General features: G+C 39.2%; 1 protein-coding gene across 1 annotated transcript; it reads left to right on the plus strand.

Moving 5' to 3' along the window:
- Nucleotides 1–11,440: 11,440 nt before the first annotated feature.
- LOC107060354 (uncharacterized mitochondrial protein AtMg00860-like) lies at nucleotides 11,441–11,874 on the plus strand. Its single transcript, XM_015308211.1, has 2 exons — nucleotides 11,441–11,587; nucleotides 11,683–11,874. The coding sequence occupies exons 1-2, from the start codon at nucleotides 11,441–11,443 to the stop codon at nucleotides 11,872–11,874; spliced, it is 339 nt and encodes a 112-aa protein (XP_015163697.1).
- Nucleotides 11,875–12,143: the final 269 nt, after the last annotated feature.

A 12,143-nucleotide genomic window follows, 5' to 3' on the forward strand; every position in this document is an offset into this window, starting at 1 on the left:
GAGAAAAATGGAACCCCTCCATACAAAAAAAGAAAATAAAAGAATGAAAAAGAAAAAGTCATGGAATAAAGTGCAAAAGAAATGGGGTTTCCGAACAATCCATTGAAAGTGAATAATGGGATGACTTATGAGCACTAAAGAAAATGATGAAAAAAGAGGAAAGGAAGTGTTGTGAGCACCACATTTAATGAGGATGAAAGTCATTGAGTCTAAATGACCATACCTTTGCACTCAGCCGCATTACAAGCCTTGAAAATACCTTTTGATCTTGAGCGAGTTGAAGAAATTGTCAATTGGAAAAAATAAGGGCAAACCTATGGGTGAAAGCATGCATAGTATTCTTCTATGTGAGTGTGAGCGTTGCATTTGATTCCGGAACTTTAAATTGTTGAACCATTGTGTGTGAATATGGAATCATTCTTTGCGTGAGGGCATTTGAACACTTTAGTTGAGCTTGAACTTGCATTTGAAGCAAGTATGGTGAGCTTGAGATTCTTTGATAATGGTGTGTCACAACTTGAAACTTTGAGTGCACATTTGATCTTCGCATGAGTAATTTGAGTCTTATGTGTGCATTCATGATTGAGTCTTGTGCAGTACTGTTCGAGACATCCTTTCTGAATTGCCAAACTTGAGTTTTACTTGAGGACAAACAAAAGTTTAAGTTGGGGGTGTTGATGAGTCCACAATTTGGACTCATTTAGGGCATCATTTTAATAGAATTAGTGTCCTCAAATGCATATTTTGTCTCAATAACTGATGTAAATCCTTAAGTTTCAGGTATTTGGAGTTTGAGGCAAAGCATGGACACTACTTGGCAAAAAGGAACGGCCAAAAGCCTAATTTGGGCGTGTGGTGAACAGGGAAGGTAAATCAAGAAGTGCAAGAAAGTACACTTTGACCCTTGGGTTTGGAGAAAAATTGAACCCCTCCATGCATTGTGTTCATCTTTGTGAGAATGAGTGTTGCATTTGATTTCGGAGCTTTAAATTGTTGAACCATTGTGTGTGAATATGGAATCATTCTTTGCGTGAGGGCATTTGAACACTTTAGTTGAGCTTGAACTTGCATTTGAAGCAAGTATGGTGAGCTTGAGATTCTTTGATAATGGTGTGTCACAACTTGAAACTTTGAGTGCACATTTGATCTTCGCATGAGTAATTTGAGTCTTATGTGTGCATTCATGATTGAGTCTTGTGCAGTACTGTTCGAGACATCCTTTCTGAATTGCCAAACTTGAGTTTTACTTGAGGACAAACAAAAGTTTAAGTTGGGGTGTTGATGAGTCCACAATTTGAACTCATTTAGTGCTTCATTTTAATAGAATTAGTATCAAAGGCATATTTTGTTTCAATAACTGATGTAAATCCTTAAGTTTCAGGTATTTGGAGTTTGAGGCAAAGCATGGACACTACTTGGCAAAAAGAAACAAGGCAACTGAAAAGACGAAAAAAAGAGGGCCTGAGGATCGCCTAAAGCATTTGGCGAGTCGCCGAATGGCCTTAACCTCGTCCAAAGTTCCAGTGAGCTGAGCCTTGAAGGAGAAAATCAAGTCGGCGATAAAAAGAGCAGCCATCGCATCGCCGAACAGTTCCACGTAGCAGTACTATATCGCCCAATGATCCAGAACGCGAAGATGCTGAAGGAAACAGCTGAAAGGCGATGAAGCAAACCAAAGGGCGGATCGCCGAGTGCATCAGCGATCACGACTAACTGCGCCGAGTGATCCTTTGCAGCACATTTTTTTGAAAACTATAAATGCTTGTTTAAATTGTTAGCTTAGTATCAGACATCACACTTTAGATAGATATTATTTTGGAGAATATTTTTAGTTTTAGTTCTTAGAGTTTTTTGGAGACATTATGCTTGAACTTAAAGATTTGAAGATTTTCAATTCCAAGAAATTGGAAGTGGGTCTCGAAGAATCTTCATCCTTGACCTGTTTAAAGACATTATTTATTGTACCCATTTGATGGAAACACTTGTTGGTATCGATTTCTATCTCTTTTTCATGTCTAGCTAAAACCCCAATTCTTGGGGTGTGATTTTGTGAATATGGGTTAGATTTACTGTTGGGTGTTGCTTATTGTTGGTATATTCGCTGTTTAAATGTGATTTCGTTTAGTAGTTGTGTTTGAACTTAATGAGATTGTAGTTGCAAATACGATTTCATCTTAGCGTTATTGGCTTGCTCGAGAGAGAGGTTTTAAAACTAAGACTACTAAATCGATAGCCGGTGGTTATTGGGTCGTCATGGCTTCAACTCGAGAGAGTGAATACTAGGCCCTCTCCCACACTTTCAGCTCGAGAGAGTGAATGGGCTAAGGTGGAGGCTTTGCTTAAATGCGGCAACTCGATGTTCGAGAGAAACCTAGTTGATTCGGGCTAAGTTGCTCGAGAGAGAATTTACCCCCACTAAAGTCTAGCCTAGTTACAAATATTCAGCGATGTACTATCAATAGCATCTACCCGATAGTGTCTTTTATCCCATATTCCTATCACATCCCAAGAATCCCGTCTCCCTATCTCATTTCCTTATATTTTTGTCATTTTTGTTGATTAGCTAAAACAAACCCCCATTGATAATTGACGCGTGCATCAGCCTTTAGATTTAGTATGTTTGTATTCGATAATGTTTATAACTATGACTGATTAGAACTAAATTTTATTTTTCTATTAATTCTCGAAGCCACTCCCTGTGGGAAGATCCCAACCCTTGGTTGGGTTATATCACTACACATGATCGTTTGGCACTTGAACCGAAATAGTGTCAGTTGATTACGTCGAACATCAAGGCCAAGTTCCTCACATTAGGGTTTACCCGGGGCCCAACTTCTCGGTTGGCTTGGGCCATTATAGCTTGGGATTGCGTGGTGGCGGCTTGAGTTTGAACCGTTATGAGTTGAGTCAAAGTTTGGAGAGCCGCCCTTATCTCCACATTAGTAATAGCCTCTTCTTCATTAGGAACTTGAGGGTCTTGAGGAGCTTGGGGAGGAACTCCCTCATTCACATTCTCCTCTTGTGCCCTTCTTGCATTATCTGTTCTTGTATTCATTGCCTATAATCACAAGAAAAGGGTTAGGAGAAAGGACTTCATAAAGTTAGGACTCCAAAGCACGACTAAAGAGTAATGAAAGAAGTGAAAGTTCCTAAACATCTTATAGCCTGTCATTCATAAATGTAGCGCGCTTCACACTCATGATCAGGACTCTAATAGATGTGGTGCATGAGACATCAACCTAAATATTATTTCCAAAACCTTATGCTCTGATACCAAGTTTGTCACGACCCAGAAGTACCCCCTAGACGTAACACGGTGTACTTGACCCCGAAGGGGTCTCATACAAGCCTCTAGCATTATCATAACATAAGACATAGAAATAATGCGGAAAAATTTAAAACTTTTACAATAGAAGTCCAACTTCATTTTTTTCAGAAAGAAATAATCATAGGAATCTAGACTTTGTCTCATACACCACCTAAAACATAGGAATACAAAGTTTGGGACATAGACCTTTACATCAATAAAAGTCTCACTATGAGAAATACAATAGGAACTAAGAAATAGATAACCCGTCCTCAAACTTGAGGACTCACCATAACTTGGAGATAAGCAATCCAAGTCTTCTTCAATAAAGGAGAGTGTGTCACCTACCCGAAACCTACACTTATCAAAATGTAGAAGAAGAAGAAGGGGTTAGCACAAATATGTACTAAGTATGGAAACATGCATAAAAATCCTTTAAATATGATAAAAAGGACATTTTAGTTGCAAAGTATGCATTTATCAAGTTTAAACCAACATGCATTTTCAATGTAAAAGACAAGCTATAATCACATTTATACTCACAACATAGTAACATCAATACTTTAGCAACCCCTAAGGAACACTTGTGCAATGTATGGTGGGCATCCCATAATACCAACCTTACCAAGTACTCCTTTGAAGCTACCATAGTCACACATATCATCTTTACACCTCATCAAAATCAATAGTCATAAATGAGGAACTAGTCATGTACATTACTTGGATTAAAAGGAAAGTCATTCATAACAACTATCTATTCAACATACATGCATACATTCAAATCTCATCATAATATAAAGGCCCTATCCCATGACATCCTACTAAGTCTACTTGTGCAATGTGGAAGTGAAGTCCCATACCCCCACTCCTACTAAGTTAAACTCACCAAAAGGTCATAGTATAGTTCATGTCTCATTCATTATCTTTATTATATAGGGAAATGTAGCCATAAACAACATAGACCATGTCAGCTACATGGAATCCAGTGTTGTGTAACCCCACACCGAAAAAAGGTGTCCTACTTGCCTAAGGTAGAATTAAATGTATATCTATAAGGTGGATCTACTAGCTAAAGACCTATGTGGGCACATAGTTATGAAATAGGAAGATTGCTTCTAGAAACCCTACCTATTGCATTGGCGGAGGAGCTTCCATCTCATGAGTTTACTTTAGATGACCCAACCTATTGCATTGATGGAAGAGCCTTTACCTCATTGTCCATCTCCACTCAGTACTAAGCGTTATTTCCTAATTTATACATAATTAGTCTTGAATTGCATTTACATGTGTGAAGGAATACTCTATCCTTCATTCAATACAATTCATCAAAATAGCACATAGATTTATTAAAGGTGAGAATGTACTTTCAACCTTAGAATCCACATTAGTATGTGAGTAGAACTTTCACATTACATTCATAGTGTTTTCATGAGAATAGACTTTCAATCAACACAATAACATCATCATCATCCTAGACCATTCATACATCATCAAATGTAAGGGTAAGGGAAGAACAACCTTTCAACAATACCATACTTTACACATTATTCATAGGAGATTTACATTCTAAGTGAATCAATAGTTTATACACAACTTTCACCAATATGTACAAACCTTAGCAATTTACCCCTTTCAAGGTCATGAATCATGTCTCACGATTACACCTAAAGATACTACAATAGGCATTAATAAAACAAGATTCAATAACTATATTAACGTAGATACAATTCGTAGTAATCATCTTGCATCAATACACCCATCACAATTCATGAAATTGGGGTCATGGGGGTGTTCATGGGTTCATGGGGAATTTTACAATGAAAATCACCATTAAACATCAAATCATCTAAAATATAATGCAATTAACATAACAAAATCATTTTTAGGAAGAACCCATAGCTAGAATGAAAACCCTAGTTTTTGAACAAGTTACCAATTTCGAAATCAGAGTTTGAAGGGCTTCATGGAGAAAAGTGTTCCATGAATCAAGGTTCCCATACCTTGATTGATGTTTTTCCCACGAAATTGGAGTGAAAATCTTGGAGCTTGAACCCTAATCTTGACCTTCTTCTTTGTTCTTCAATGGAGTTTAGAGAGAGAATATTTTTTGGGAGGGAAGTTGGTTGAGTTTTGAGTTTTGTGAGCTATGAGAGTTAAAAGGGTTGTTTAATAGTTAAAAATACTTTAATATACTTAAAATAAATAATAATAACCGTCCCTACTACTTAATTAATTTAGTTAGTAGTTTACGAAAACACCCCCCATGGCAGAACCCAAATCAGCTTTTGCAGGTGGTGTTCCACGACCCCATCCACGGATCATGGATGTGACCACAACCCCATCCTGCATGGGCGTGGTTTGGGTCAGAGAGGAAGAATTGGGGGACAAGCCTGGGGAGACTAAGTCTCGAACCACGACTCCTAACCACGGAGTGTGGTTCCACCCACGACCCGTGGGTGCCCAAACGTGGTTCAAGCTATTTTTTTGATAGCTTTTGGACCTTCCCTTGGGTCCTCCTCATGGACCCTTGGGGGGTCCTAGGGGTTCGTGCCTTGACATTTAGGCACTAAAACACTAGTACTATATTAGGGAAGTTATTTTAGGACTCTAACCTTACATTTTAACTTCGTTAGGCTACTAGACTATACGTTAGGCTCTAGCTTAGGTCATTAGATTTCCGGGGTGTTACATTTCCCAGCCCCAATTCGCTTAAACTCGGTTCTTCTTCCCAAATTCTCTTTACATTCAGATACCAAGTAAATGTACCTAAGAACCTTACTCAAAACAACTCCATAATTCGATGCAATAATCTCAAAACTTTTCAATCTCAGTCCAATTCAAGAACATCAAACTTTCAACCCTTTTTGGATGAATTCACGCTGAAATAAACATGCTTGGCACGTGGGTGAACGAACCCAATATTATGAAAGTCTCACATACCTCGTAGGGATCACCCCTTGACGATATCCACAAGTGATTCTTGAAGAACTTGACGATTCTTGCTCCTTCTCCTCTTGTTTTGTCTTCTCTCAAAACCCTAACTTGGTTTTCAAAAGCGTAAACTGGCCAAGTTCAGTTTAGACCCCAATTAAACTCCTAAAAATGAAATAAAGTAATTTGGTAAGGAAAAGACCAAACTACCCTTCAAAAATCCGGATTACACTTTCCTTATTTGAACAATCCAACCTCCAATGGGCATATCTCACTCATACGAACTTGGAATCGTGGAAACTCAGCGACGTTGGAAATATAATTCGAAGTTCTTTCCTACCGTATCTGGAAGCACACCTAACTCATCCTGAGCTAGGAGTTATAGTCATTTTGAAATAACCATAAACTCAAACTTAACTTAACTAAACAAATTTCTAGATTTTCATTCTTTCCAAAAATTACTCTTTCTAATTCTAGCTCTTTCTAGTTACGAGGTGTTACAATATCTCCCCCTTGGGAACATTCTTCCTCGAATGAGATACCGTATCTGGAAGCACACCTAACTCATCCTGAGCTAGGAGTTATGGTCGTTTGAAGTTGACCAAAAACTCAAACTTAACATAACTTAACAAATTTCCATATTTTTCATTCTTTCCTAAAATGACTATTTCCAACTCTAGCTCTTTCTAGTTATTTCAATTAGCGATATGTTACAATTAAATTATGAGGTTTTGATTGTTGAATTATGAGGTTTTTCAATAAATCAAGTTTTTAACTAAAATGGAGTTTGTGAAGTGATTTTAAGTCATATTTCGAAATGATTTCCCCTAATGAGTTACTAAAGCCTTGAGTAATGTAAAACAAGTATTGATTTTTAGAGTCAAACCTTAATTTTGGAATTGGGTATTGTGTTGATTAACCCACCTTTCAAGGGAATTTTTTTGGTGTTGTTGTTTTCGTAAGTGATTGTGAATACTTGTTTGTGCATAGATTGTGTGGTTTTGGAAGTGATTCAGAAGGGGAAGACTCAACTATTGGAGTACTGATTGTTGATTGATTAAGGCAAGTGGCTTCCTCAACCTCTTATTCTTGTTGAATTTGTATGCTTCCTTCATTGATTGTGTGTTGGGAGTAATGGGGATGAGGTGAAAGGTTTAAATTGTCCATTCGTTATATCTAAATGAATAAAAAGGGGCTGAAATGAAAAAGGCCATGTGATAAACATGATGATGTGAATTGTCTTATTGTGACCATTGTTGATTTATTAATGAAGTGCTTGAAAGCATGATTGTGGACATGAATTGTATGATTTGCTGTCTCTTTCATGTTGTGTGATATCACTTGTATGCATTGATTGTGAACCCCATGATGAGACATGTGCTAATTTATTATGCCGAGGTCTTTTTCGGCGAGTGTTATTATGCCGATGTATTTGTGAGCGAGTGTTATCATGCCGAGGTCTTTGTCAGTGAGTATTATTATACCGAGGTCTTTGTCGTCGAGTGTTATTATACCGAGGTCTTTGCCGGCAAGTGTTATTATACCGAGATCCTTATCGGCGAGTGTTATTATGCCGATGTCTTTTCGACGAATGTTATGATACCGAGTTCATTTTTTGCAAGTGTTTATAAAGCCGATAGGAAATGATTTCGGCTAATGATGTTATATAAAGTTGATGGGAAATGGTTCCAGCAAGATATTGATCATTGTTACTTGATGCATTTGATGGTTATGCGTGACTTGCTTTGTGAATGTGATCGGTGTACTTGTTATGTGTAACTGAACTACTTGACATTGAAATTTACTCATTTGATTTGTTGATTGTTGAATTGTTCAAATTGAACTTTGGATATTAGGCCTGTAAGCCGTGCATTATAGAATTGCCAAGTTGGGCTAATTTCTGTGCAGGTTATAGTTTGAGGAGGTTCGGTTGGAGTGTAAGGGGTATTCGTTTTTGAGCTAGTTGCTTTGTTTAGTATATTGTTTGTTGGGTACCATTTTGTTGGTACTCACTCCTTCATACTACACTTGTGTAGGTTTCGAGTCCAGACCCGTATGATCTTCTTCTTCTTCTCCTGATAGTTGAAGCCCGTGAAGGATTTAAGAGATAACTCCTTGTCATCCTGGCAGACCCTCTTTTCCTTTTTGTTTTAAGCTCTGTTCTACTTGACTAACAAATACCAAGAGTTTTTTATATTTTTAAATTTTGTATTTTCATTAGTGTCTTGTACACGTAACAACTAGGTTTTGGGGTGTTTTTTAGAATGAATAAGGTTTTTGCCTTTGTCTTGTTCTTGCTTTACTATTTTCCGCATTTTCTTCCTTTTCATTGGGTTGAGGCTGACTTGTCTTGGTGGGAATAGACAAGTATCACCTTGTCCATTTTTTGGTCGTGACAAAATGGTATCAGAGCCTAAAGTTCATAGGTATCACGTGAGTACAAGCCAAGTCTAAGTGGAGTCTTGAGGATCAGAGACGTCTATACTTATCTTCAAGCGGCTATAAAGATTGTTAGTAAACTTTTTCTTATTCATCCTTTCTTATTTGCGTGGTTACCTTCGCTAGCGCTGGATTTCCACGTGTTGTTTTGACAGATGCCGAGGACTAGAGCTTCTATTTCCACTAGTAGAGAGGAGGCAGTCCCTGACCTTATTTTTGAGGCCCAGCTAGGGGTAGAGGTAGGGCTCGAGCTAGAGGTCGTGCTCGTGGAGTAGCACCAGGTATAGGTTGTCCCCGTAGAGCGGTACCAACCAGAGGTACAAATAGAGATGCTTCTCCTGAGCCACATGTTGTGGTTGCTGAGGACAAGGTTCGTCCAAAGTTTAGAGCTTCTTTGTTTCAAGATATTTTGTTGAGGATGGTAGGTGTGTTAGAGAACCTTTCTCAGGGTACGCCATAGGGTGCTCAGACGAGGGTAGGGGTGCAGACTCTAGGTCAGCAATAAATTTTGGGTATTTATGTTTAGGTGGGCCAAATGCCAGTGGTTCTTGCACCGACTATTGGTGCACAGATTACTCCCGAGGTTATTCTGATAGCGGATGATCAACAATGTTATCAAAGGTTTCAGAAGATGAAACCACCACAGTTTCAGGGTGGTAAGAGAGATGATGCTCATGAGTTCTTCACTTTGTGGCATGAGATGCTTGAGGCTGTAGGTATGGTGGATGCTCGTGGTGTCCAGTTTGGTGCACTTCATCTTCGTGGTCGCTCCAGAGAGTGGTGCAGGACTTTTGTGAGGTCTAGACCAGTTGGATCTCTCCGGGCAGAGTAAGATGTGTTTTCTAGTGCTTTACAGGACCACTTCATTCCTTGGAGCCTGAGAGAGGAGAGTTGTCTGAGATTTGAGAGCTTTGTTTAGGTTGGTTTATCTATGACCAAGAATGAGGTCCGTTTCTCTAAGCTTTCTAGGCATGTTATGACTATTGTTTTGGATGAGGAAGAGAGTGTTCACCAGTTTGTGAGAGGGTTAACTTTCTCCGTGAGATCCTATGTGTTTAGGGCAGCCAAAGAGGGGACTTCCTTCCAGTCCATTGTGAGAACCGCCAAGTAGGTGGAGTTGATGGTTTTAGATGAGTTTAGGGATCCCAAGATGACCCATTCTTCTGGTTAGTTTTTAGTGCCTCATCTAGAGGTAGAGGATCGCATAGAGGTAGTGTTTCCTTCTAGCATCGTAGACCGGTTCATGCTTCTATGCCAGCAGCTGAGAGTGGACTGTCAGTCCGATGATCTTATGGTTTTGGTCGAGGTAGCTATGTTAGCTCGTCTAGTTTGCAACATCAGTTATCCGTGTTGAGATCTTACTTCACTTGTGGGGATCCAGGTCGTATGATGTGATAGTGTCCCCTTCAGACTCATTCAAAACCTAAGTGTTCCTATTTAGCTGCTCAAGATAGAGATTTAGCTTCTCTGTACAGGGGTCGAGGTAGGGTTCAGTCCGGTAAGGTGGCAAGACTACTGGAGAGGTACTCCAGCTCCGCAGAGTGGAGGTAGAGGTTATACTCAAAATGCATGCGACCGAGATGGCCAGTGTTATACTTTTCCAGTGAGGCTTGAGGCTGAGACTTCTGATGTTGTGATCACATGTATCATCCAAGTTTTTCCTAGACTTGTGTCTATATTGTTTGATCCGGGTTCTACTTTCTCATTTGTGTCTACCTATTTTGATGTTGGGTTTGATATGATGTTTGATTTCATTCTTGTTCCTATTCATGATTCTACCCAGTAGGTTAATCCATAGTGGTGGATCGAGTGTATCGATCCTATGTTGTTTCATTGTCTAGGTATGACACTTTGGTAGACCTAATACTTTTAGGAATGGTACACTTTGACATTATCTTGTGTATGGATTGACTTTCTACGCATCATGCTATTCTTGAATGTTATGCTAAAATTGTGACTTTAGCGATGCCGGGTGTTCTGAGAGTTGAGTGGACAAGTGCTAGCGGTTCTTACCCTAACAAATATATCTCCTTTATTACAGCTCAGAGATTGGTTGATAGAGGGTGTTTGTCCTACTTAGCTTTCATTCGAGATACTAGTGTTGATACACCTCCCATGGATTCTAAGCCCGTGGTTCGAGAGTTTGTAGATGTATTTCCTACTAATTTTCCAGGTGTTCCTCCGGATTGGGATATTGATTTTGCAATTGACTTGGAGCGGGGCACCAAGCCTATCTCTATTCCTTCTTATCGTATGGCTCCAGCTGAGTTGAAGGAATTGGAGGATCAGTTGCAGGATTTGTTGAGTAAGGGGTTTATTCGCCGTAGTGGTTCTCCATGAGGTGCTGGTTTGTTATTTGTGAGGAAGAAGGACAGATCCATGAGGATGTGTCTTGATTATCGATAGTTGAACAAATTGACAGTGAAGAACAAGTGCCCTCTTCCTTGTATTTATTATTTTTTTGATCATCTTAGGGTACATCACTGTTTTCTAATATTGATTTGAGATTCGATTATCACCAGTTGAAGATTAGGGCATCAGATATCCCTAAGATAGTTTTTAACACTCTTTATGGGCACTATGAGTTTCTTGAGATGTCTTTTGATTTGGCTAACACCCCTGCAACGTTCATGGAGTTGATGAATGTGGTGTTCCGACCTTATCTGGATTCCTTTGTGATAGTGTTCATTGATGACATCTTGGGTGTACTCCAAGACTGAGGAGGATCACAATTGACATTTGAGGATTATACTCTAGAGATTGATGGAAGAGAAGCTTTATGCCAAGTTCTCAAAGTGTGAGTTTTGGCTTGATTCTGTGGCCTTTTTGGGGCATGTGGTGTCCAAAGAAAATTTTCAACTAGATCCACTCAAGATTGAAGCAGTGAAGGGTTGGACCAGACCTACATCGGTACTAAGATCTAGAGTTTAGTAGGACTCGCGGGCTATTACCGACGATTGGTCTTCTCTACCATTGAATCTCATTTGACATGATTAACTTGGCAGAGTGTGAGTTTCGAGTGGTCTGATGAGTGTGAGGAGAGCTTTCAAAATCTCAAAGACCCTGTTGACTCGGCTCTTGTTTTGACCTTACCCAAGGAGGGTTTGGACTTCACCGTGTACTATGATGCTTCAGGAGTCAGATTAGGTGGTGTTCTGATGCAAAAAGGCAAAGTGATTGCCTATACCTCTAGATAGTTGAAGACCCATAAGAGGAATTACGTTACCTATGATTCGGAGTTGGCAGTCGTAGTGTTTGTGCTTAGCTATGGAGACATTATTTGTACGGGGTTCATTGTGAGATCTTCACAGATCATCTGAGCCTTTAATATATTTTCTGTCAAAGAGATCTAAACTTGAGGCAACATAGATGGATTGAGCTACTAAAAGACTATGACATCACCATCTTGGACCATCCAAGGAAAGCCAATGTGGTGGCCGATTTTTTGAGTAGGAAGAATCTAGCA

This window comes from Solanum tuberosum, unplaced genomic scaffold (genome assembly GCF_000226075.1).
Source record: "Solanum tuberosum cultivar DM 1-3 516 R44 unplaced genomic scaffold, SolTub_3.0 scf00001, whole genome shotgun sequence".
NCBI classification, from domain to species: domain Eukaryota; kingdom Viridiplantae; phylum Streptophyta; class Magnoliopsida; order Solanales; family Solanaceae; genus Solanum; species Solanum tuberosum.

What these genes read in the sequence shown, in the direction of transcription:
- LOC107060354 (XM_015308211.1), top strand. Translation starts at nt 11,441, where the DNA reads ATGGAAGAGAAGCTTTATGCCAAGTTCTCAAAGTGTGAGTTTTGGCTT. An exon ending in GTTGGACCAGACCTACATCG is followed by an intron (nt 11,588 to 11,682) that starts GTACTAAGATCT and finishes TTAACTTGGCAG; the next exon opens with AGTGTGAGTTTCGAGTGGTC.